The 27,843-nt window shown below is 41.7% G+C and overlaps 1 protein-coding gene across 1 annotated transcript; it reads left to right on the top strand.

Moving 5' to 3' along the window:
- The first annotated feature begins 7 nt into the window (after nucleotides 1-7).
- Nucleotides 8-27,843, top strand: LOC115340388 (sodium-dependent neutral amino acid transporter B(0)AT3-like). Its single transcript, XM_030011946.2, has 12 exons — nucleotides 8-227; nucleotides 9,032-9,172; nucleotides 10,770-10,907; nucleotides 13,722-13,903; nucleotides 14,302-14,412; nucleotides 19,611-19,723; nucleotides 19,994-20,122; nucleotides 20,711-20,867; nucleotides 22,417-22,621; nucleotides 24,236-24,395; nucleotides 25,807-25,969; nucleotides 27,072-27,843. Exons 1-12 carry the CDS (start codon nucleotides 71-73, stop codon nucleotides 27,282-27,284), a joined length of 1,869 nt encoding a protein of 622 aa, XP_029867806.1. The 5' UTR covers nucleotides 8-70; the 3' UTR covers nucleotides 27,285-27,843.

The following is a 27,843-nucleotide window of genomic DNA, read 5'->3' as shown; positions in this document are numbered from 1 at the left end:
TAAAACCTGTAGGAGAGACGGGTTTTGAAGGATCTTCCCATTTATAGGGAGCTAAGGATATTTCCTTAAAATGTCAAAAGATTTATCAGTGCCACCTGAAATCCCTAAGGAAGATGGCAGACCCAAGTGGGACAATAAGTTCCAGTATATTTTAAGCTGTATCGGATTTGCCGTCGGTCTGGGGAACGTGTGGAGATTTCCATACTTGTGTCAGATACATGGAGGCGGTAAGACTGAAACGGGACTTTGCCAAAATATTAAATTACAATCCTAATGTAACCATACTAACTTATGATGGGCATGGAAGTTATATATTTGCATCACTTCTTTTTTTAACTGTCTCATTCTCATAAATGTTTTGCACCAGTTAGATTAGCTTTTTCTATAGAGTATATTGCATTTTAAAATGATGCGTTCGTTTAGGAATTAAGACCAGACTGACGCTAACTCTCAGCAAAACCATTTTAAGTTCTTACGTTGCTGCTACAGTCCCGCCGGGAGCAGGAAACTGAACCTGCAGGTCGTTACCTTAAGGAAAAGGGAGAAGTCCCGAGAGAACCGGCTCCCAGACAAATGGTCGCTGCGCTTTCCTTTGGGAAGGTGAGCGAGTCGTTCCCCTCCCTTCTCTGATGCTCGTAGGAGCTACCTCATCGTCTGGCACTGCCCCTGCGCAAAACTAAATCGCGCTTTTTGTTGTCTGTGAGGCTGTTTAAAATGCTCAGCTGATAGAACACCAACCAGGAGCCTGCCAGGCGGTGCGAAGAGCTGCCCAAGCCTGTCCCTGGGCACCAGTCCCACAAAGAATTGCCTTAGACGCAGCCAATTTAGTAAATATAGATGGATCAGAAAAGAGTACTTGATAACTCACCGTTCACAGTAGCTTTTGATGTCTGCCGTGGTAAGCTGTCTAAAGCAGAGTCAGATAGCAAATTGTTTCAGCCCAGAATTATTCATTATCTTTCAATTAATGGGAGAAACAGAAAATTCAAACCTGGAGAAACCATCAAATGACAGAAAAAAATATTAAATCCAAGCTTGTTCTACCAAGGTATCTGTATTACTTGATGAACTACATATATTTGAATCAACCAAGGAACCAAGAATGGATGCTGCCTTTAATGGAACGAGGTGTTTCAGAAAGAAGTAGCCACTTAGGGACTCTGGTAAGTAGCTGAATGAATGAGATCTAGCAAGTTGTATCAACAAAAAGAATCTCGGCATATATAAGCAGAGCACTAGGAAGTAGGTGTAGATATTGCTACCGACACTAAGACAATTTCTGACGTCTTCTAAAAGTCCAAATTTCAAAGTCAACTTGAAAAATTAGCCAAAATGCAGAAAAGCACCAACAATTTTTTAAGGTCTGGAAAACTTATGGGACAAGGAATGACTTAAGAATCCAATCTATTCAGCCTATGAAATTGAAAATGAAAGAGTACATTTATCATAGTCTATAAAGAAGCAAATGGAAACTATTTTGGTGGCAAGGAGCTCTTTAACATTGAAGATGTAACAGCTGGAAGCTACGATTACACAAATTCAAATAAGAAAAGAGAAGCAGCAGTAGGTTGGATTCCTCCCAGGAGACTTAACATTTTCCATTATTAATTTACAAGATGTGAAACCCAGTGAAACTCTCTCAGAGGAGTGCCATAACTGGGTGGTTAGAAAGCCATAGGTGCGAGCACGCTGTGTCTCTGCGTTTGCCCATGGAAAAAGCCTGTCGCTTCAGTTAATGATACATGCGTTAATGAGACATGATAAACACCTTTAGAGAGCAGATATGGCACGGAGCCCGCAAGGAAGATGTTCTTCTGGCGTAGGAGCTGTAGGTCGGACAAATACCCTACAGCATCTCAGGTGGCCTTTCTATCTTAGAGCAAGGGAACAAGCATTCAGTATTAACAAACAACATAATAAAACTAACATAAAGTGATATTTTTGTAATATAATGAACAATTAACACAAAGCGCTCAGTGGAAGGTTTGAAACCCACAGACGGGACCATAGCAAGATGCAGCTCCTCTGCACATCTCATTACACAGAGCTGCTTCTGGGGCCACCAGCTGCATGAGGCTGCATGAACTTTGTGCTTCAAGGCTTCGTGCAAATCTCTATTACGGATTAAGATGAAATATTGTTCTGCTGACTGTAAAAACGCTCTCACACCTTCCCATGAAGTACCAAGGGTTGCTTCTCTGTGCTGGAGGCGGGGGACTAGCTGTGGCCGGCTGTTTTTCAACCTCTTCAGATCCCAGCCTCACTTCAAAAGATCAGCAACACTCACCTCCTATTGAGGTTTGATCTCTCCCTTCCATCTTTCCCCTCCGGGATGTCCTGCATCCCTGCCCTGCAGACCTCTACCACCCCAGGAGAAGCATGAGTGCGACTGCAAGGAGACCCATGGTGACCTGTTTTACTCCAAAAGTCTGTTTGCTCGTGTATCCAGCTTCTGAGCACTGATATATCCCACAGGAGCTGCTAGGGACAAAAAAGACAGGGTTTAGAGCAGGTTTAACGATAATAAAAATAGGAAAATACTGCAGGGACAAAGGTCGAGTCGTTCCTTTGCTCCATGAGTAGCAATCTTGCCAGTGAAAAAATCAGTTTAAAATAGCTAGCAGACTCAGTAATGGCATGTAGCTACTTTGCTTCACTACGAACAGCATCACAAGACAGGGGTGAATAAAGGTTCAATGTATGGATGTACAGCCAGTGTGTGGTCACTGGATTTTAACGAAGGGCTCAGAGAGCTCAACAGCAGGATGGACTCTGTAACAAAGGGCTGTGGGGTTTGTGAATAATTTATCTCAGAAAGCTGGCATTGGAAGAGTTTGTGTGAGTCACGAAGACCACCAAGAAGCCAGAGCTGTTGGGTTTACAGCAGTGTATAACGTAGCTGCTTTTTTCTTCTGCTAATTTAAGGCAGTGATGTGATTTGGGGTTGCATTTTCTGAAAGCAGACAACTCAGATGCAAAAGCCCAATAGCTTTTCAGGGCTACTGGAGCATAAATCCCGCTTGTGTGCGTCTGAAGAGGTGAAGATGGGAGAGACCAGCAGCATCGTGGTTAACCAGGAGCCCTGAGAGGTGCAGTGGCTCTGTGCCTGCAGCCACAGCCACAAGTGCAGCAAAACCTGGTAGGGATATGGCATAGACGTTCTCAAAGGCTGAATGGCTTCTGGGGTACGGATCACAGTTTCACAGCTGGTTCAGGTGATATCCAAGTGTTTTAAGAGTGAGGCAATGCACTTTACCGCATTTCTAGATCTTTTAAAAAACAAGAGATAAAAATAAGTGCTTGTATATTTGCCTCATGTCAGCTGTTCTCATCAGACCTCTGGACCTTATTCATCGCACATTAGTGTTACTCATTAACTCGGATCTAATATAATATCAGTTTTGCTGACATTTATCACCCGTTGTCGTTACTGATTATTTGGATTTATTGCCTGAGTTAAGTTAGTTATTTACTTTTCATGACTAATGGACATGAAGGTTGTTTGCCACAGTAAGTGGAGACAAACGCAAAGGTTCCCAGGCAACTGGGATTGAAAAGAAGTCTCTAAATGGCCCAGTATATAGTTTGTCACTTAAAACCGAGACTCAAACAAGTCATGTAGCTACATAGGTACACATACAGTCATCTCAGTATACTTAAAAAAATCCCAACCCAGTTCTAGCTGGAACTTACTGCAGTGTTTTACTTTTGATTATAGCTAGTATATACATATGCTTCCCTAATCCATGGGTATTAAAAATGTGCATAGTGCCCAAGCCTACAGGATGATTGAAAAATAGCTTTAATATAAAATACAGTTTCTTTCTAGGAAAATAAATACATGTAAACCCTAAAGTCCTGCTAAAAAGGGAGAGCTGTTTACTTCTGGGGCAATGATTTACAGACTTTCATAACCTGTGGCCTACCTGACCTTTTGCTAGAATTTGAACGACAACTTGGTACGAAATGCAGTTGCCTGGCTCACTGCGTCCTCAGAAAGAAAATAAAATCTGAGCGGAACAACAGATATACTTGGAAGATATTGTGAAAAAAAATAAAATATATGTGTTGGGAAGAGCAGAACAGTTCACTCTCTGATAGAAAAATTAATTATGTTACAACAAGTAACAAACTTTGTTTTCTGGATTGTTACCGTGTCCTGTTCAGGTCCTTGGTGGAAAACTATGGCATTTGGGGTTGATCCTTTCATAACTTGTTGTACTTGGTTGCCCTTTACAGCTCAGGTTGGTGCTTGCACATGGGTGCTGCTCACTTGCGTCCTTCAGTCATGAGTATTTCACAGGGAAGATCACCAAGGCTGTTTTATAAGTCACTCTACAGGTGTTACCCATCTTCGTTTGAAATGGCTATTGCCCTCTTGGTTTTCTGGACATGGCATTAGCTGCTTCATTGTTGCTCAAGGAGATATAGTCATTTACGTGGGAAACTCAACCCTGCAAAGTTTCAGTGTCCGTAAGATGCGCAATGGGGCCTGTAAGTCAAAATCAGTGCCATCATAAATATACTGCACAAATACGACATTTATAGTAGCTCACACTTTTCACCTGGATTAAGGCATGTGCAAAAGACATAACAAAGATCATGAAGGATTGTTTTCCAGAGAGAGGGGTGAATATGGCTAAGTTGCTGCTTTTTTTCCTACCTGATGTCTTGATGTGATTCGTTGCTGTGTTGGCTACTACGCTGCTTAGCTGAACTCCCATGGAGAAAGGGGGACAGGTCTGATAATCCCCTTTCAATAGCTAATAGCTTTTTCTCTGTATCTGAACAAGTAGTTCCCACCTATTGCAATTTCTTGCAGGTAAAACATAAATTATGGCAGGTATCTTGCCATTAATTTCTCAGTCTTTTGGAAAAATGCACCCATCACCATTTCTCCTATGTACCAACAGAACCGGTGAAGTGGAGCTCTGAATGCTTGTTGCATTGTATCATACTGAGACGGGCTTTCTGAATTTTTCAGACTCTACACGCGTTTCCTTTGGAATTACTATTTTGCCATTTTCCAGGTCATTTCTGTCTTCATTATAATTACTTTTTTCTATTCCTAAATCTCTGATATTCATGTTCTGGCCTTTCAAATGCTGTTGTGTCTTTAGATCATCATTTCAAGTTACTTGCGTTAATTCTGCTAGCTGATCTGCAGGTGCTGGTAAGGTGCAATACTGAGCACGTGGATCAGTTCCTCTAAGTTTTTCTCCACCATTTAGGAAGTCTTCATTGGTACCCCAACATCAAGCAAAGCTATTGGGTTTTCATCTCTGCTTCTCACTGAGGCTTATCCATTTCTGCAGGTCTTGGTACGTCTTGATTAGGAGGTCACCTGGCTGATACTTCAAACCGCTTTACATTTCCATAGTCAGACCTGTCGCTCTCTCTTTCTAAGATGTGACAAAACCAATCTGGTGCTTTCACTCTGCTTTGCCGGTTGCCATGATTCAGCTTTAGACCGCGCTCCTTCGTTAGCCTCCTGGTCATTCTGCCCTCCGGTGCATCAGCAACTCTCAACAGGCTGCCTAGTAGTTCGTGCACTTCTCTTCCAGATTGTCATGTGTAGGTGACAGAACAAAGACTGTGCCCTTCAAGCGTCATTTTGAAGGCAGAGGGCTGAATATGCTTGAGCAGTTGCTTTTCTGACCTGATTTGCCTGTACATTGCAATCGAGGGGTCAGGTTTTAAAAACCCACAGTGCATCTAGAGTGCACCAGGTATTTTCTTTTCTACTGCCATGACCACAGAGCTATCTCCACTCTAATGGTTCTTCTGAGTTAGCAATGATACCGATCGTGCTACAGACTGGTGCTCCTTGTCACTTGGGACTCTATCGTTAACGAAACCAACTTACCAACATGTGCAGTATTTGTAATTGTTGATAGCCTCATTTGGAAAAGCTCTTGTAGGCTTTCTGTGCTTTCTCATATGCACAGGGATTGCTCCTTGGCTTTGCGGTATCCTTGTGCAGGATCTCGTTCCAACATGACTTTTAACTCTGGTAGATTTTGGACTGGTTTGGGTTTTTTTTCTCCTTGACCTTCTTTTAGTAGTGCACGTACGTACTTGCAGGATGGATGCTTTGTGCATCTTGGGTGTCTTTCTAACAGAAGGAATGGTGTAGACTGAAATTTTCCCAGGTCACGCCTCAGGGATGCAACTAAAGCATGCCCTGGTGATACTTTTGATTTTTATGGGCATTTCTCCGGGCTTTTAAGGTACTTACAAACGCTTGATCACTGTCATTTTCCTTATACATTTTTTGAGAGGAAAAAAGTTACTGAAGCTAAACTTTTGTTTTTAGAGGTTCCCCCCTGGGCTCGCTTCTTACGTATGTCATTTATTTTCCTTTCACTGTGGAGCATATAGAGCTAGAATATCTAGATATACATATACCTAGAATATTCAGATATAGAATAATTTGGCACTTTATGATTGTTTCTGCTAAGGTTTCCTTTTCCCATGCCTCATGGAAGCCAAACCTACTGAGTTTCTGCCGTACCTGTTCCACACATCACCTGGGTGCCCATTGGGTTTTGCTGTGCCTGTGTCTGAATGCTCTGTTTTGTGACACATGCTCTGTGTCAGGTAACGGCTTCCTTCTTCATTCTGCTTCTTGGATTTTCTTCTTGCCTTTTTCACAGTTAGATCTTTCATGGCTTTTTTTTTTAAAAAGTATTTAAAATTTGCCTTATGGCATATCCTCCCCTATCTATTAAACAAAGCCCTTACCTATATAGTGCTAGAGTATCTGATACCTTTCTAGTATTCTTTTTCTTTCTATGGGAGGGGGATTTTATTGTGGAAAAGAGTGAGGTTCAAGTGCTTGAGCAGACTTTCTATGCTTTTCATGACTATTTCCTTTTTGCCTAAAAATACTGTAAAGCAAAGGAATGAATAACTGAACACATATTTTTACACTACAAGCCATTTATGTGAATTAGTTCTGAGAAAGATTAGCTCCATTAACTATTTCTTCTTAGCCCAATCTTCTGCCATATTTCCATATTAGCAGATAGCATACTTTTTATACGGTTCTCATGGAAAACCAGTATTTTCTTTCCACGTGCGACATTATGTTTTGCCATGCTATAAATATCATTGGAGATAACGTACAAGCCAGCACAAAGCAAACAGGCTTTTATCAGCATAATATCTAAACATGCTCTGCTATCGATGGTTCAACTAGCAAACAGAAAATGGGAGAGAGATAACAGAGGGCAGTTTGCACTAATTATTACACAGTTATTTCCAGGGAGATATGATACGGGAGATAGGTTGGTCCCTTATAGAGCACTCTGCTAGCAAGGGCTCAGCATTGCGTGGCTTGCAGAGAAACAGCTCAGGCGAACGAGCCCAGTGCTCCGCGCTGCCGTGCTCCAGTCACCCGCGTGAATATTTTGCTTTTCCCAGGAGACAGCCCAAGGCATGGGGCTCGCAGGAGGGCTGGGTGGGCGTCCCCAGGTGTGCTGCGGAGGGGGATATCGATATCGCAGCAGGTTTGAAGGAGAGCGCAGGACTGAGCAAGGCGAGAGGTTTCTGAGTTCTTGCGGAACGGACCTGCAAATTCCTTAGTATTTACATGGGAGCTTTGGTAGGTAGCTCCAGGTGAGAATTCATCAGGTGGTAAAACACTTAAAAATAAACAAACTGTTGTGGTCCTTAACTCTCTCTGTAAATCTCTCTCTTTGGGGGAGGGGAGGAGGTTTATAAAAGCCACTTTAGAGCATCCTCCAAGGGGACTACTGAGCAGGGGTACTGAGGATCCATAATGAGGATTTAACATAATGGGAATTAACTGTGAGACTCCTCTTTCATATCTGCTTCTTAGCGGTTAAAAACATCGTAAGAAATCAGATCATAAGGAGAGACATTTATTTCCACCTTTGGCAAATTAAGAACAGTCCTTCACTGAGAAGAGCTTTGCTGATTTTTGTTCCTATGTACTGCTTGATAAAGGGCTAAACCATTAAACAACACACCTTCTCTGGGTGTTGTACGTAGTTATTGCAGCAGCTAGCAATAGGTAGCAAAGTTATTGCAACACCTAGCCCAAGTGATTCGATTTATCTGCCCAGCCTTTCTGAACAATTGGTGATTGCAAAACACAGGAGCCGGTCCAGGAAGAGACCAGAAATCCTCGCGCATTCCCCCACCTCCCTCTCCGGGCCGAAGACGCAGCAGAGAGCCGATGGAGGCGACGGTAAAGCTGCTCTCCCTGCCAGCCTGGAGGGAGGGGAGAAGGTTTCCAGGGCTGGAAGAGCTGGGCAGACTCAGCTATGAGATTTGGAGGCAAAGTTGAAGTGGTATAACAAGGCACAGGTCTATTGACAAAGCGGTGAGGAGCACAGTTGGTATGAGTTGGTAGGAGGATTGGGAGTGGGCTGAGGCAGCTGCTATGAGAAAAAAAACAGGGAAGATGTAGAAGATGACACAAAGTGGGAGGAAATAGGGTTTCGTTGCTCCCACGTCTCACGGAACAACTTGTCTTGCTTTTGGTTTTTCATTAGCCAGAGGCTCTGTGCTTTGAGCAGAACTTTACGCAGTAAAGTAACCTGGTCTCTTAGGGGTCTCCAAGCGCAAAATCCTGCTTTACCAGGGGAAGATGGAGGAGCACGCGCCTGAGAACTTTAGGGACAGAAACGAAATGATACACTGAATGGGAAAGAGCCAGTATAAGGGAGAGGCAAACCCTTGCACTTTATGAGCAGGGGGAGAAAAGAAGATGCTTAAAAGAAAGGGAAATGGAGGAAATAGCGAGGCTGTTTATAATGGGCTGTAGCAGTGCCTGAGGGGAAGTGTCCTGCAGCACTAAGCATCCCGGTCCTTCCTCCTACATCTTCACCAACAAAATTACCACTAACAGACGCTACTTGGCAGGTATCCCTAGCAATGCTCCCTCTCTCAACACACCCCACAAGGACTTTGTTAGGGTCATAAAGCAGACAAATTACAAACCAGTAATTCCAGTGAGATGCAGATAATCGTGTGGCTCAATTGCACTTAACTGTGTTTTCAGGGGCTTTCCTGATCCCATACTTCATCGCTCTTCTCTTCGAAGGAATCCCACTGTTGCATCTCGAACTGGCCCTGGGACAGTGCCTGAGGAAAGGCAGCATCGGTGCCTGGAATACCATCTCGCCTTACCTTGGAGGAGTCGGTACGTCTCTCGGGGTCCCAGCTCAAGAAACTGCAGCTGTGCTCCCACCCAGCGCTATCTTCCTACAGACCTGTGCCTAACGCTTGCTAAGATAGAAAAAGAAATGCTTGTCAGGATATAAACAGAAAATTTTTACGATGAGGGTGGCGCAGGCTGCCCAGAGAGGTGGTAGATGCCCCATCCCTGGAAACATTCAAGGTCAGGTTGGACGGGGCTTTGAGCAACCTGATGTAGTTGAAGATGTCCCTGCTCATTGCAGGGGGGTTGGACTAGATGACCTTTCAAGGTCCCTTCCAACCCAAACCATTCCATGATTCTGTAATTCTATATTGCTCCCATCAGGTGTTACTCTAGGGACACAGGAGCCTTAAATGCAAAGCTCATAACCCTTGCTGTGGGAATAGTAACGACCACGAGCTCTGCTAGCCAACACTGCCCCGTTCCCACCATACCTTGGAGCTTACACAAGAGCTGCCTGCCCACAGGGCTTCTCACTCCTCCCTCACAGCCTCACCAGGAGCCAGTCTTCTCTGTCCAGGGACAGTTGGACTGGAGGGGGGACAGAAAATCAGGAATGGGATCCTGGCACTTCCTAAGGAGCCTAATGCACCTGGGAAAGTTCCCCTCCAGGACAGAGTGGCACGGTGGGGCTACTAAAGGGACATTATTAACATGGCTGGGCACAAGGGACAATCCACACGGCAGTCTGCATCAGACCAGTTTGCAGCCCTGCACCAGCAATTGTTTTTCTATTTATTTAATTTAATATACACTGAAAAAAACATATCTCGTGTCCCGCGTGCATTGTTAGCCTGCAAAAAGTGAACGGGAGCAGCCACTGTTAGAGGGCTGAACCATCGGCTCTACCAGTTTTGAGATGGCATCCTCCTGCCTGCCGGGGCAAGGAGAAACCCTCGGATGCTCCAGCCAGGACTGCTGGATGATGCCCTGCTTTAAGCAGGCACCTGAAAATGGGATTGGCAGCAAGAGCCGTGCCTGCGGGCAGGTGTGGGAGGAGAAGGGCTGGGTAAGAGCAGTTATCTAAGGGCCAGAGGGCAACCAGGAAGAAATGCCAAGCAGCAGGGTGGTGCCGCCAGCTAAACCCATCTCCTACAATTAGGCATGTCCATCCTCCCTTTGCAAAAATGCAAGCAAGCAGAAACCACGGTGTTGCTATTCTTCTTTCCTTATTGTAGGAGTAAAACAGTTACCAGTGTTTGTTACATGCTTATGTGCATGATTTGGGACAAAAAAAGTGCTCCTCATGCACCTGTAGCATGCTGTGAGACGTCAGTCTCTTTTGGTCTCTGCTATTAAAGTTGCTCTGTGTTGCAGAAAACAATGTATTATATACTAGAGCAAAAATTTCAACCCTGATCTTTGTTGTCAGCCTTCTTGGAGCAGGGCCAGTGAGCTGGGGGACTGTGGACCAGTGTTTGGCTACTGAGGACACAAATGCCCATCTTTCATGTGAAAATCTCTGAAGCAAAACAGAAAATCTTGAAAAAATTAGGAAACGTGAGCTTCTAAGAGCAAGTGCTGTGACTGATAATTTTTTCTAAAGCTTTTCTAAGCTGAGATCTTGTGCTTTCTGCAGGGATTGGTTCGTGGATGGTGTCAGTTCTGGTGAGCTTATACTACAACACTGTTTTAACCTGGGTGATGTGGTATTTCACAAATTCCTTCCAAGAACCTCTTCCTTGGAGTGTTTGCCCTCTAAATGAAAACAGAACAGGTAACTACTACTTAGAGCATCACTGCTAGCAAAAGGAGGATCACAAATGTCAGAGTCTCAGGGCTTGCAAGGGGAAAAGGGAAGTTTTGTTTATTTTTTGTGCTTGTGCTATGATACAAATACCAGTCTGAAAGAGCGTCCTCTGCCTTCTGACTATGGAGAAATAGCCATTTATCAAGACACACGTGCCTGTTATCATAAACTACATATCAAGACACGTGAGATTGTAAGCATAATTAAGAACCCGATTTATGACTACATCTTTTGGTAACTGCTTTAAATGAGACTCGAGTTTTCATTGGGTGGTGATGCATTGGTTATGACTCATAACATTTCAGCTCATTTGCCATGATGTGCTGAGAAAGATCAGCTGAGTTGCCAGAGCAGGAAACACAACCCTACCAGAGAACATTAGTTTCTGCCTGTAGATTGCCAAGACTACTTTTACACATCCAACAAGACAGCTTCCTAGAGCAGCTAGCCAAGAAACCCCTGAGAAGAGAAGCCACACTTGATTTGGCCCCGAGTTGTGCAAAAGACCTGGTTTGTTTTCCTGTCAAAAAGCTACGAGAGTGATGATAGCCTTCTCAAATTCATCATCCTCGCAGGCACAACAAAAGCCAGAAAGTCCATGACCCCTTTTGCTTGATTTCTAAAAGGGAAACAAAATAAGTGTGTTTAAAAAAAAAAAGAAAAAGGAGCAACTAAATAAGCAAAACACTTGAGGTAGCAGAGAAACTACTTAAAGAGGGAATCTTTGAGGCTCAGACCAAATTCACATTACCCAGTTCAAAATCTTTAGTGAGACCAAAGACAGTGTACCTAAGCAGGATAAGGAAGACTGCTCTCAGTTCTTTAAAATTATTTTTCAGCTTTCTTTTTTTGTTCAGAACATGAGAGATGACAAGTTCCAGGGCAGAGCCAGAAACGTAATCTGAGTAAGAGGCTAAGAAAAAAGACGAAACAACAAAACATAGCAGAAGTCAACTTTCTTTTGGAGACCTTAGGACTATTCTGGAGTAGGAAGACAATTAGACATCTCCCATCTTTGTTACAGAAGTAGAGAAAATTATTTGGGCCTTAAGAAATAGGATTCTTTCATTTCTCAGGATACAGGTGGCCCGGCTAGCGAGCTAAAAAAGTTTTCCAAACCTGCTTTGGAGATCAGCTTTTTAATCAACCGGCTTGGTATACAGAAAAACTGCATTTTTAGTTAAGAATCTTTTAGAAAATATTGAAGAAGTCCTTTAAGGACAGATTTTTCAATACCAGTGCCAAGATGGGAAGAACCTGCACTTCTCCATCACGATCGCAATGCTCTCTCCGGGGAGCTGCTTCCTAAGCGAGCCAACTAGCAGCTGTTCCCATCCACCAGGCTTAGCCGAACGTAGACTAAAATGGCATTATTTCAGGCTCACGTACTTAAGCTGGGGCTAAAGGGACAAGAGCAGCAAAGCTTTTCACTATATAGCTTGTTACTCATACACCGTGCTACAACCCACAGACTTTCATTCAACAGCCACAGACTGTGTATTCAGAGGTAACTGGGATTGCACCGGTCAGTGTATGTCCGGGTGCACGTCCGATTCTTTTAATTCGGAGCTGAGGAAAAGGACGCCAGCAAGTCTGAGTACACGAGTGTCCTCACGCACTGAAAGAGGATCACCAGCTTCAGGTGTAATGACATTTCAGTGGCAACCACGCTTGCAAGCGTAAATTTGTCACTGGAAAGCCACTTGGCTAAATCAGTGCCTCACATACCTGCAAGTTACTTCATTTTCCATCTTGCAATCTCACCAGAGCAAGTTTTGTTTGAAAAGTTTCGTAAAGCCACAATGACCACAATCGTGATTACTCCTCTCCATCACCCTTTTGTCAGCTAGGCCAGCTTTCCCAGAATCAGACTTGAAAGCAGCAACCTGCCCTGCGTGAGCTGCTCTGCTCACTGCACTAGGACATCCAAGCAGGAGCCAAAAGCTAAAGGGACTTGAAATTGGGGAAGGATGGGGAAAAAAAAAAAAAAAAAAAAAAAAGTTATGCTAAACTTGAGCGGGATTGTGTGCAAAACAGCAGCTTCAGCAGGAGACACTGCAAGAAAATTAGCGTGATCTCCTAGGCAGAGGAAGAGACATTCAGGTCTCACCAGGCAGGGAAAGGAGAAAGAGCTCTCCCAGTCCTGGTGTGTGCTGGACCTCCTGGTTACAGGGACTGCTATCAGTGCCGCCTCTGCCAGCTCCGTGCCGTGTAACCCCAGCTCCTGGAAATGCACAGGACTGCCTCGTGCTCTCGGGACACACCTGATTCTGGCTAGGCGCAAAGGCAGGAGGTGCAGCACCCAGGGAACTCAGGTTTCCAGCTAAAGACAGCAGGTCAGTGGGTTTCCTGAAGATCTGAAGGCTTAGATGTATCCTCAGGTGCCTGAACCTTGTTAAGGCTCCACCAGCTTGTAGCCATATAGCTAAAAAACTTCATAGTCTCCACCACAATTACAGTTTAGATTTTACCTTGCACTGAGTATGACACCTTTCTAAATAGAAAAGTTATCACCTGTAGAAATGCTGGTGATGTTCTGGTGAAGGTCTCACGTAAGTCTTGCAGTCTCAGCCTGTCGTGACAGAGTTTGTCTTGCTGCACATTACAGACAGTGCAGAAAGGCCAGTTCAGTCCATCTCTGTATTTCATTTGGCAACCCACAACAAGACCATCCTACCACTCTCCATTAGTATAAAGTATTGCTTCCTAACCCTACAGTGAGTGGGGAAAAATATTACCAATTTTAAAATTTATTCTTACACTTGCCACATTTTTTTCCAGGGCTCAACGAAGAATGTTACAAAAGTACCGCAGTAAATTATTTTTGGTACAGGAAAACTTTGAACATAACACCTGATGTCACTGAGACTGGCACGTTACAGTGGTGGCTCATTTTGTGCTTAGCGACTTGCTGGGCAATTGTATACCTCTGCACCATCCGCGGAATTGAAACCACAGGAAAGGTATGGAAAGGATACAGAAGTGCATTATCCCACACTTTGGGTCTTGCTCTCCAGATACTGAGTTTTCCCACCAAGGAAAGCCTTCCCCGTTTACCTCACTAGCACCGTTTCAGTGTGCTCCTTGTCCAAGGAAGTGATAACAGCGGTACAGGTGGCTCAAAATGACACTTCTTTCCCATTGCAAATGCTTCTGCCCTACCAGTCTCCCCTCAAGCAGTTTTAAGAGCAATTTTGTTACAAATATGTTCAGCAAAAGCACGTTCTGCTTCTTTTAAAGATGGCAATGTTCATCTGTAGCTGTCTTACCCAATATTATTAGGATTGTCTCTTGTAATAACTTAAACAGGATTTTTCGATGTTAGTAACTATCTGTCTGTCTTCTTACCTTCTCACTTTAGGCAATTTATGTAACAGCAATATTTCCTTACCTGGTCCTAACTATATTCCTTATCCACGGACTCACTCTACCGGGAGCCACTGATGGTCTGGCTTACCTCTTCACCCCTAATGTAAGTACTGCTGCTATAGTCAGAAATGTTATTTTTCCTTTTTCCCCCCCTCAGATCTCATACTGTATATTCATTTTCCAGCAACTCCTGATCTAGCTCCCTATCCAAGGTCTCAGCTAAGCTCTTTTTTCTGTGATGAAGTGATTCAGTATTTTAATATACTTTAGCAAGAAAAGAAGCAGCAAAGTATTTAACAGTTCAGTAATAAGCATATCAGAAAATACTGGAAAACTGAGTACATTATGGGTGCTTCAGTCTTGAATGTGTAAGTGAAACTGATGCACTTCATGAGTAGAATCATCTCTCTTTTACACATGATAAAGATGGGATTTCCCTGCCAATGCTACAGAATTTACACAACTTCAACCTTTTAAGAATTCACAAGGAAAATGACTGAGGAATTATACTGCAAAGTGATTTTTTTTTTAAGGTTGAAAGTAATTTTCTCCTACCCGTTTCTCTATAGCTGAAGTTTTTCGCTCCCTGTAGCTGTCCCTAAATACAGAACTGCTGGAGAATACCCCTCTCCCATTTTTTCTCATCTTCTCAAAGGGACAGGATCCCAGATCCCTTCATATGCAGGCCATTTCAGAAGGACCTCTTTACACTGTTCTTAGCTGCCTTCCCAAATGCAAAGTGAAATTGTCCTACCAAGTGGTTGCTATTAATTGTAGGCTCCTCACAGCTCTGCCTTCGTGCTAAAAAGCTCCACAAAGCGGTGAGTGTAGAGGAGGAAAAGCAGCACGCACTGATGGATGGTCTCGGAGCATCCTCTGCCTCCACAGCAACAGCAGTGCTTCCCACCACAGGAGCACTGGGTATCTCCCTTTCCCGTCCTACAACCGGAATACAGGCATTAAGGAAAACATAAGCCAAGAAGCCCGGAGATACGTTACGTGCCATCCTGGAAAGGGACACCAGCAAGAGAAAGCTCAGATGAGACACCTCTTTTATCCCTCCGCCTGCAAGCCCAGTGGTACGGGCACCCACCTGAACACTGTCAGAGCTCAAAAAGGACAACCCTGGTCTTTACAGGAGATCAGGACATGCACTTGCATTTTTCTAGGGCCCAGACAGGACAATAAATGCTTGGTGCAATGTCTTAATGCTTTCTTCAAAAGCAGACTAGACAACACAACCAGAACAGGGCTTGGCCTGTTGTCATTTGGTCTCTGCCCGGCTGTCGGGTTTCTCTGGAGAGCTCAGGCACCTTTGGGACTTACAAACGTTGCATAGCGAACTTAATGCAAAAACTAGATTTGTGTGTATCCACAAAGCCTGGAGGTATTGCAGTGCTGAGGGCGAGAGGATCGTCAGAAAAGAAGAGCTGGACTGTTTTGTAGACCAGCGCCAGAAGGCAGAATGAAAATCCAGCTGCAATCAACCTGCAGTTAATGATTAGTTGGTTTGAGGAAGCAGATCCCGGGGACGTCCTTGAAGAGTCATCTGAAGATGGTTTTGGTGATGAAACTTTTCTACAAACATGGAAAAGCTGATGGAACAGCCTGGTAAGTGATATCTGCTATGGGTGTTGCTATTGCATAGGAAGTCACAGTGTAAGACAGAGAGATGGCTTTGTTAAACTAACACACCAACTGCTATGGAGGATTTTGGCACTTCAAGGACTTCAAAAAGACAGTAAGCATACAACTACAACAACATTTCCTTTCTCTCTTCTTCCCCTTAGCCCACAGCTGCAGTACCATTATTGCCTTTTCTGTTAGCCTGTTTAATGAGGAACTATTCCCACCACCGCCATCAATAAATACATGCGTTTTTCTTGTTACACTTCTCCACGGGGGATGTCCCAAAGTGAGTTGTACAGGGGGGTTCTTGGTTTGTGGGCTTTTTTTGGCAAAGATTTACCTGGCCCACCCAAACCACATTAGCTTACAAAACTGTAAAGCATATTTCTTAAGTGTGTGCTGTTTTCTTCTTTTCCTGTCTTTTTGCAGGCAGCTTGTAAAGTTTTAGCAAAATAAAGTAAGAGTTAGCTCACCTACTGCCTGTTTCACCTTGCTTTAAAAAAAGAAAATTTTAACTAAATTAATAAATCAACCTTCCTGACATTCTCCACTCATTGGAGGCAATGTTTTCCAACTTTCTTCCAACTTTGCAGTGCAGCAGAAATTGTAATTTCTCTGTAACAGCTGCCACATCCACTCTCTGGTACCTGTTACACCTCACTGTTGTTTTTGAAAATCTGTGAAAGAAATACCTAGTGCTAAAAGTCACATCTTACCCAGTTTCAACATCATAATCACCCAACTGAATTTTTTTTTCAAACCACCATTGTTTAAGTTTATTCACTTTCCAAGTTTGTATTTTAGTTCTTATTAATAAATATCACAAATAATAACTGCATGCATATGGATTTTAAAAGTGGCGGGCTGTGGTCTTATTTTCATGCAGAAATACATAGTCGGCTTTTTGCCATCTGACACACTTTCACACCTTAAATTCTAGAACAAATAACGAATACTTCTTTTCATTGACTTTCAGACATGGAGAAGTCTGACTATGCACTCACCCTCTCTAAATCCTTGGCTACCTGGAAAGTGAAGTTGCCAAGAAAACAAAAAAGATACTGAAGTTTTGCTCACAGGCACTTGAGGGGAAAGCAGAAGCTGTGCAAAGATGAAGCAACACAGGAGCTGGAACAGAGACTTTTGGAAAGGTTCTTGGGGAAAAAAAATAACCAGAGGCAGCAGAAAAGGGATCCCACCAAGCATCAGCAACGGTCTCTACACGATTCAGCTTCTGTGGACATCTGTGTCGGCTCAGGGAGCACAAATGCCTCATTCTCCAGTCCCTTTCACATCTGAAAGAGCTTCAGAGACTGTAAATATTTGGAGGTTCTCTGGCAACAAACAATTTCAGGAACTTGGTTGGGCAACTGACGCCTGCACCCAGAGCTCTGGAGTTATTTAATGAGCAGTGAGAATAGCCAAGAAAAAGGCAGCACAGGCACCAGGTCCTCTATCACAGAGGCAATTTGTAATTTTTTCCTCTATTTTGCAGTTTAGTTTTACACCTGATGTATTACTGTGAATGGACACTTAAAACTGCTTTCAAGGTACCCGGTCTGTCCATATCGTTTCTGGTATTAAGGAGAACGAAAGCATTACCTTAATGAACTGCTGTCTTTAAGTGCAATATTACTTGTTAGCCACTTGCTTATGAGAAAAGCAACAGCTGTTTTTACACCAAAATTACACTTCACAGGGATCCCAGTATTTTTAAATTCCATTTTAAGAAAGTTTCTGTCTGTGTTTCATGTGTTCAAGTATTCAAAAATCCTACCACCCAGGGGGGAGCAATTATGCTTCCTTTCCTCATTACTCCTGTGTTCATTCATTAACATTCTGGCTGTGTATCTTCATCCACACGTTTCTAGCTCCAGCACATTTTTTCTTCTGAAGACACTCTTATGAAATCTGTATGCCATATTACTGAAAATATAAAATAACATTTAGATTCATAATGTGCTTAAAACCAGATGATGACATTGCCACAGCACGCTTGCCTGTTTGCTGTTTCTTCAAGTTCGGACGTTGACGAGCGTCTTTTAGAGTCAATAAATGCATTGCATCCAGCACCAAACTAAACTATCTCCAGACTCATTTGCCAAAGTCCCCAGGCAGAAAGTCAGACTTGTAACAGTTGTATCTATCAGCACTTAATCACACTGTGAAGGGCACGTGGCAATGCGAGTGCCAAGTTTCTGCACTCCAATTGCATCTAGTCCTGCACCTCCACAAGGTCCTACCAGTGAGCACTCTGGCATTGAAGGGTTTGGTTATGATATTTCAAAATAAACCTCTAGAAAGGTTTGCCTAAGCTGAAGCCTTTCAGCCAGTTAACAGTTACACACATCTGCTTGCTATGTTATGTTGTACAAAACGTAGTACCAGTTCTGCTGTGGTCAAAGCACTGGCACACTTGTGGAGAAAGCATCTGCAGTAATGGCATTCACTGCATCCATCCACACCGAGGTCAACCCATTATTCTCGCTCTTCCAAGCTCAGACCAGCTTCAGAGAAACCCAAAGTGCTATTAAGGGTCTTCTGGCGTACTTACCTCTCATTCCTACCAATGCTCCTGGTAGGATCATTCCTACAAATCTTCCTAGTCACGTACTAGGATGAATGGCACAGGCACGTAGACACGACACAGAAAACACACAATTCACCCTGCATGACTAGGATACAGATTTGACTCGGACCGATGTAAAACAAAGTGAAATACTCTACAGCCCCAGTACTACTTTTGGGCCACCTGGTTTTTAAAACGCTCATTCTTAACTAATACTGGTTTCTATTTCCCCTACTTGATAACGGATTGGAAAGTAATTCACGTGGTAGGGTATGAATATAACATGCCACTTCTTAGTTTCTGCAGGAAACTAATATTCATTGAGCACATTTACATTTTGCACATTACTTATGTTTTATCTTTTTCTTTTAGACTGATTTTAATGGTAAGATTCCTTCTCAGCACAGCTATTTAAAACTGTGTATTATTCTCTGTAATCCAACAGTCATTGACTCTTTAATTTAGCTTCCTCTATCATGTTGCCCTTACATCAAAAATCAAATTTCAGTCTGTCAATTTCTTCTTTTTTCTTATTTTTCCTATGTTGCTGTTTTATCTTTTGTTGCTGTTTTCACAGTACTTTGAATCTAAGATGCTCTTTTCAATGAAGAGCCTCCTCTTGTCTGCTTGGGCTTTTAGTCTTTTTTTTTTAAACAAATTTGGAAAGCTATGGAATCACTTTGTCTTAAAACAATGAAGGTTTAGTATTTGTTTATACAGTTTTAGGAAGATAATATTCTTAAACTGGAAGTTACCCAGTATGTGGATTAACAAAAAGAAATAAACTGAGGAAAAATGTAATGTACGGTCCCTATTGTGTGCCTAATGCCTATCATTTAGAAACACATTTTTATTGTCACACAGAAGAGGTGTACAATGAAGCAGATTCTATAATTACTACATATATTTAAATAGACCAAATTATGTCTTCAGAAACACCTGCTTTACTGACACGTTTTGTACTAATTTCCATTTTCAGTGTATTTACATGGCAGCACAACTCTCAATTTCAGAAGTGAAATAAGAGATGAGCTATGAGAACCAAGAGAGAAAAAGAAATTTTAATTTCAGCCTAATACATGCATTTATTCCAATTATTTCAGCTGAACACTTTGAAAAATCCCCGTGTATGGCTTGATGCAGCTACCCAGATTTTCTTCTCTCTCTCTTTGGCTTTTGGAGGGCTTATTGCATTCTCAAGCTACAATCCACCAAAGTAAGTAGAACTACAACCTTTATAAATTGGCTAAATTCTTGCTGCATTTTGTGCAATTTTCTAAAACTTTCAAATTTTAATTGGATCTTAATTTTTCTAAAGGATCTTAACAGCTGCTGTCCTTCTAAATGGCCAAATATATTTTCTAACAGGAAGGGGAAAAAAAAAAAAATCTAAAAAAAATAAAATGTTTGCAGAAATACCCGAGAGAATCACAGATAAAATGTTGCCTTTTTTTAGTCACTTCACTTGTCTGAATGCTATTTCTAGAAATGACTGTGAAAAGGATGCTGTGACAGTGGCAATTGTGAACAGCGTGACATCCCTCTACGCTTCCATCCCAGTCTTTTCTGTTTTGGGGTTTAAAGCAACGACAGGCTACTGGGACTGCTTGGACAGGTGAGAAACTTGCATTTCCAGTGTTATACTGTGGTTTCAACGCCTCAATAGATAATGTGTTACTTGAAAAACATGCATTTAGAGAATTTATTTTCACTAAAAAAGGAAAAGCATCTGTATGGAGAAGTCTAATATAAAAATGGAAAGTATTATGGCACTGAGGCAAGAATGATCAGAGGTAGTGTTTGTAAGAAGCAAGACAAATTATAAAACAACTCATTGCAAGTAGCGCATCAAGGGTCACATCTCAGTCTCAGACTAGCATTAGAAGTAGTTAAAAACCCAACACTTTTCCCTATTCCACTAGATTCACTAAGTTATTCAACACAAGTGGTGGAAATGGTCTGGAGAGCTGATAAAATAAAAATAGAAATGTTTTAGAGACTGCATCTGCATTAAGTACTCAAAGTTTGTATCTGAAAGAGAAGACATTAAATAGTCTGGTTATTTAACATTTTCCTTCATATTGTAAATAACTGCACAGAAAGTAAACACAACTTTCTGTTAACATCTGAATACATGTCATAGCATTTCTAGCCACATCATCTGCAAACATTTAAACTAATGGTATGTTGGCTTCTCTGGCAGGAACATTATCAATGTCATCAATGAATTTGATCTTCCGGAAGAAAGCATCATGCGACAGAACTATACAGCCTGGATTAGTTACCTAAATTCATCACATCCAGAAAAAATTGCTGGACTCAAACTGAAAAGCTGTGACCTTCAAGAATTTCTTGATCAGGTACCATAATTGCTTTCAACAAAGTAACCCTTAAACGAAATATGTAGAAGGAGTGGTATCTTCCTTTTTCTTATCCGTACTTGTACATTACTCTACTCGTAATGAATATATTATACATAATGATGAAACAAAATGATTTCTCAAAATTTGAAATAACACTGCTGTAGGACAGTTTCAACTCAAAGCTGTCTGGTATGGCATGCAAAATTACACATTATTATCACAAAACCTATTGTCAAATGGGTTCCTACCTGGAGCCTACCATGGACACTAGATTCAGTCCTACTTTGGTTTATAGGAATACGCACAATAGAGGAAACACATCTAGCTGAAAGATTATAGAAAAAGGATGCTGAATGGGAGTTTCCTAAATCCATATTTAAGAAAGTATCAAAAAAATCTATTAAAATGTTCACTGTTTGCTTTCAATCACATGTATGACCACCAGGAAGGTATCTTATCACTGTCTTCTGTTTTCTCTTCCCTTCCCCATCTTTCTATTCCCTTTTGACCTCTCCCTTTTATTTTTCCTCATCTCTGCACAGGATCTCACCAATATTTTATTATTTTTTCCCCCAACCTCCCTCCCCCCTGCCAAAATACATCATCTCCCTTTCTGTCTTTTCCAATCCTCCTAAAACATTTCCCCTATCACTAAACACAGATGTTTCTTCTCTGTTTACTTCTCCAAACTCATTCCACTTGCTCCAGTTCTGTAACTCTCATTTACTCCTCACCCATTTGTACTCCCTTGTTACAAGTCCTTACCACCTAATGAAAAAAGAATAGGGCCATGGTTGAAGGAGAGAATACAAAAGAAAGGAGCTTGAGGAAAAAATAAAATAAAATATTAGGACAAAAGGGTGGACACTCCTGTCAGAGACAGAGTGTGCCAGTGCACGATAGCCTTAACACGCAACAATGGTAAAATAAGCTATTTTAATTACACAACAGAGAAGTCAAAGGACAACATTCCAGCCCTTACACGACTCAGTTTCTGTTTTGTCTGGCTTCCTCTGATGGCACCCGTTTCTGATTTACAGTTTCACATATTTTACTTCCAAATTAGAGCAACATTAGCATTTTTCAATGCTTAGATTTAACTATCCTTGTCCTTGAGATAGCGAATTCAAAGAAATTTGGCTGAAATTGTGTTTTTCCCTATTAGCCTTTCCTGCCCTGGTAATTATGGTTTTTTTTGTAGTCAACACAGATTTTTTAAAAAACAAATTTGAGATGGTATTGGCAAAACAATTGCTATTTCAATTACAACTCTCAGATCTGCTTTACTCTGGACTCATCTCTCTGTGCAAGCTAAAATTCTGCTCTATCATTGTCTACACATCTCTGATAGTCCATTTACAATTAAAATCCCCACAAACGCTCCCCACTCCCTGTTTTCTCAACTACTGGCTGCCACAGAGCCCCATAGGCTGACCAGCACCCTTGACTCCAGGGAAGGACAGAAGCCTGTTATAATTCTATATGCATGAGAAATTGTATTTATGCCATTAAAATGCGCATTTTTATCTGTTTGTGAATTCTGCAGAGTGTATCAGGAACTGGCTTGGCTTTCATCATTTTCACTCAAGCCATCATTCTCATGCCAGGCTCCCAGGCCTGGGCCATCCTGTTTTTCGTAATGTTGTTCAGCTTGGGCCTTTCTTCTATGTTTGGGAACATCGAAGGAGTCTTCACTCCTCTTTTAGAGCTTCGAATTATATCTAAATCAATACCCAAAGAGCTGTTATCTGGTAAGGTATTTGCTTCGCTTTGTTCAAAGAAGGTGGCTTATTTATAGATGCGCAAACTACCTTAATAAACATTGTAGAGGGATTAAGAATTTGTAATATTAACTTAGATATCTCACAGTGTTAGTAAGGGCAGTGGATTGTGTTTGCAGAAGATAAGCACATAGATGAGGTAGCAGTTACGGCAGTAGCTGTCAGATGACAGTATTATATTTCCCTTGCCATCTTTTTTTCTTAGCTTGCAAGAGCTGTTTCAGTCTGAGAAAGCTTGTTAAATTGCTATTCCTGAAGTCAAGTTCACTCTGAGCTGTTGTAGACATCAGGAAGAGCCTTGTCTTCACTTAAGCCTTTGGCACCTAAACAAGTCACTTTAACGCAACCAGTGACATCAGCTGGTCTGACATAACCACCTGTGCGCAAACATACCACATTGTCACAACTGTAAGATAGGTCATTCACCCCCATTTCATTCAGGTTTATGCTGCTACAGATTATTTCACATTTACTGTGAACATGCCAGAGTAGAAAATTACCACTTGGAAACACAGGAATGAGTGCGTGCGATCCTGTTCTTGCACCAAAACCCGAATCTTTTCAACCACAGACAGTTACTGAACCCAACCTGCTCCTCAAGAACCAGACTCAGTGAGAGTCTGAGAGATCCTACTGTGAAATTGGTCTAGAAAAATTTCTGGCAGTTTGAAGTAATGGATTAACACTTCTGCAATGTGTCCTTTTAAATTTTTATTGGGAATATTGCTGTTGTGCCTTTTTTAGAGTCTTCCTGTGGCATCAAAATTATATCCTTCTCATTTTACAACTTTTTACGTAGAAACAAATTTATTTACAACTTGAGGAGGTAAACATGTTATTTTGAAATTGATTTTCCAATCGTGAGCTTTTTTTTTTTTTAGGAAAAAAAAAAAATGTCTGGAGCCAATTTTACACAGCATTGAACCAAAGGCCATCTCAGAGTCAGATGCAATTAGTGACACAGCACAAGGACATATAAATTGATTTGTAGCCCAGGTCTGCATCCAGCAACACTTTCCTTCCTTCCCACTTTTTCTCTCAATTACCCCAAATCCACATCTTGGCTAAAGGGGAACTGACTGTACAGAAGTGTGGTGAAACCTAAACCATACATGCTGTGACATAAGGCACATACACATTTGAAGCTCTGGGTTCTTTGAGGAAATGGGGGGGCAGAAATCCAGGGAGCCCTTACAACTTCCCAGGTGCTGGCTACCTGTGCTTTGAGCCTAAGACTGCATGGAAATAAGGGCACTTGAAACTCACTACATCAGTCAAAAATTAACACAGGGCAACAGCATAGCACAGCCCAGGTTATCTGCTGGAAGTACTAACAACTGAAGGATGCTCCGAGTCACACCAGTGCATTCCTCCTGCAACAGACTGGTGCCTCTTGGCCAATACACAGGGGAAAATGGAGTTTGGGAAGTGGCATTGGCTCCCCTAAGGAAAAAACTGCTTGTCATAGCTCTGTAGATAGAGAGAGGATAAAAATCACTAGAACAAGAGCAAAAATAATTTAGAACAAAAATATACTTACCAAGTTCGGTTCAGTACTCCAGTAACAAACCTTTTTTTCTTCAGGTATAATATGTCTAATTTCCTTCCTCATCGCTCTGTGTTTTACACTGGGTTCAGGGAGTTACTGGATTGACATTTTTGACAGCTATGCAGGCTCCGTGCCTCTTCTAGTCATCGCTTTCTTTGAAGTGATTGGGGTTGCATATGTCTATAAAATGAAAAGGTACGTTGGAAACGGATGGAATTTTTTTCTTATAAGAGACAAATATATTTTCCTCTCAATCCATGTATGTTACATACAGGTATACAATATTAACTTACTTCTGTAGTACTTACCAGTTCTGTGAATGTAGTTATTCTTTGCTTCAAGTCTCCTATATGTGTAAAACAGGAAGAATAATCTCTGCATAGCACTTATGGAAGGGGGGATCCTAAGTTTAAAGCTAGAAAGTCAACAGCCATTGTAGTTCTTTGGCCAAGAGGAGTTACACCATCTTTCATATATGCTCCTGTTACTGCCCTTTTGTTTTGTATATTCTTGCATTTTGTGTATATCATTATTTTTCCCCTCAAACTTCACAGTAAACAAGATGCAGTAACTCGCCCATGTTAAAAGGCTCAACCTGCATGCTGAGAATCTCCGCAGTCACAGACACTGTTTAAAAATTTTTTAGATCCACTGTTAAGATCCTTGGAGCATTTCCCATGTTAAGTGGTGATAACTTCCAGGCTACATCATCATAAAAGAATTTCACACATCCCTCTTGCTGCCTGAACAGCTAGCTTCAATCTTCCGTGACGCAGAAGTGGCAACAAAACCTGGTTTCACATGCTACAACAGATTCTGGATTCCACAGCACCTGTATTTCCTCTGTTGTGCTAGTATACATATACTTTTTCCTCCTTGTTACTATGGGATACGAGCATAGTCAAATCATTTTTTCCCAGCTCTCAAGAGAATTTCTAGTATCTTCAGTTAGATTAACAGAATCGAAGACAAAGCTTGTGTTTGAACGCACACACACAATCACAATTCCTATTCCAGATTACAAAACACTTTCCAACTTGATAGATACAGGTTATCATGTCACTACCAAACCCAGAAGCATACACCTATTGCCCATTCAATGCACAAAACTGTAAGAGGTATATGTAAAAGATCAGCTCCATGTCCAAACGACTGCCACTACCGACTGCAGAGGAAGCTGGCTCAGGCTGCAATAATTTTGTCCCTGACTTGATTTGACTCATTTGGTGCTGGTTAATTCAGACTTCTTCCTAACAAGCTATGTTTGTTCCCTTGGCAATTTTGTCTTTTTTTAAATGTTTGAATAGTTCTACAGAACTGCTGTAATATTTTCTTCACTTGTTTGTGCTTAGAAACCTTAGACTAGGTGCTCAAGTAATGTACACTGGCAATGTAAACTGACCATTCATCCCTGGTAGGGATCAATTATATCAATTTATTGATATTATTATTTACTTAAATCTATAGTAAGTTATTAAAAAAGGGTATGGAATAGCAAAGATTTAGGGAGCTGTACCATGTGTTTAAAACTTACAGAGAAGTATGAAAAAGTGAAACTGTTACCATTTAGATCTGACATCATCATAAACATGCCTCCTCTTAAAAGGTTCAGTAAAGATGTGAAATGGATGACTGGACGAAAACCCAATCTCTACTGGCAGATCACATGGAGGTTCATTAGCCCTCTGCTCCTGCTAATTGTCTTCGTGGCCTTTGTTACTCTTCAGATACAGAAGCCGGCAAGCTATGCAGCCTGGAACCCTAAATACGTATGTTCCCAAATATTTTCAAAGCTTCTAATAAAAGCAAGACTTGTATATTTTTCTCCCTTACCAGATCCTTTAAAATCACTGTCATCTACTGCTTACCTACATAATGCAGCCTGAAGTGATGCAATGCTCAGAATGAGAAGGCTCTGGTATGCATAGAGGTTACACATATTAAAATGCGTTTCTGTTAACAGAGCATCTTCTTGAGGAGTCCTGCATAGTCCATGCTCCACATTTCTTATAGATATGTGTAATGCAGAGAACTGTTGAAGTGAAATGTGTCTCAGACACTCCATACCTACAGGGGGATCACAGGTGGAACAAATGCATGGGCAGAGCTTTAGAGCTGCACAACAGATGCCACGGATGAAAACAGTACTCAGTGAGAACTACCAATATCACTGGGGCCTTGGTGAATATATGAATGTGTACTTTTGACAGGCAGACAGGGAGGGAAGCAGTGGTCCAAGAACAGCATTGGTTAATTCAGCACCAAAGAGATGTCAATGTTGAGAACAGTTGATCTGGATGTCACTGTCTCATGTCAGTTGCAGTTTCCTGGATCCCTCTCAAATACACCCTGCGTCGGGGTTTGAAGATCAATTCTGGTGTTAAACTGCGTGAGGACTACACGGCAGCAGTGTCTCCTCCAAACGCCATTAAGTATCTGTTATCCCAAAATAAAACTCATAGCCACAGTCTTGCAGAAATTGCATTACCATCATTCCCTCAAAATCTCTCATATAAATCTTCCCTATTTGGCAAAGAGCATGCTCACTAATTGCTGAAACCAGGTAAGCTTTGAGTACTAACAAGAATAATCAGACCTTAACCAAGCGAGGGTGAAAGTTTGTAACTCTTTGGGCAAGGCCTGCATCCCTAGGAATGTGTCACACTTCAGCTATAAATCTTTGAAACTGTAAAACATTTACAGTCATCTTCAGACCTGTGAGAAACATATACAGGGCCACTGAATGCTATTGCCAGTATAAGAGTAAAACTTTAGCTATACTTACTATAACACCATAAGAAAATGGAAATCACAGCAAAATGTAAGTGTACCTACCAATTATTTCTTTTACTTGCTTTTTTATCTCCATAGGAAGGCTTTCCTATGAAAGAGGAGAAAGTTTATCCACCTTGGGTACTGGCCATCTGTGTGCTGTTAGCTGTCCTTCCTTGTATGTTTGTGCCTCTGGTAGCACTTTTCCATCTGATCAAACGAATGTGCAGAAACAAGGAACCAAGCTTTGTAGCACCAGAAGTGTTTTCATGTCAGGGGTCTAATAGCAACTTTTCTTATCCAAAAGAATAAATACCCATTTATCTGTCTGTAAGTGAAAATAAGACAGCCTTTGTTAAACACAATTAGCTTCAGCATGGTATCATCCAACCAACCGGTTTATGCAGTTCATACGCTTACAGCCAATCACTAGGACTCTATAAACAGTGCTGCTATGTTTCCTTTATTTTCAACCAATTTCACAACAGTTACGTTAATCCTGTCCCTCCTACATCCTTGTCCTGAATCCTACACACCGACCAAGTACCAGCCCCATTGCTTTAACCCTTTTCACGCATTACGAACTTCATGTCTCTCTCCAGCCAGACTTTAAACTTGGAAAGCCTGCTAATTATTGCAAGTGCCCTGTCTTCTTTCACTTCTCTTCTAAAAAACCAGTTTGTTCCTAAGGATCAGCAACATAAAAATTGGAACGCAAGCACCTACAGTTTCATTCACTGACCCTGCTCTCTGAGAGCTGTAGAATGGAAGCTCTTGAAGAGTAAGGACTCCTCTTGTCCACTGCACTCTACTGTTTGTAACATTTAAATAGCAGTTAGCAGTTATTCTGTGATTATTTCATATTCTCAAA

This window comes from Aquila chrysaetos, chromosome 4 (genome assembly GCF_900496995.4).
Source record: "Aquila chrysaetos chrysaetos chromosome 4, bAquChr1.4, whole genome shotgun sequence".
NCBI lineage: Eukaryota > Metazoa > Chordata > Aves > Accipitriformes > Accipitridae > Aquila > Aquila chrysaetos.
This window is presented reverse-complemented; position numbering and strand designations above follow the sequence as displayed.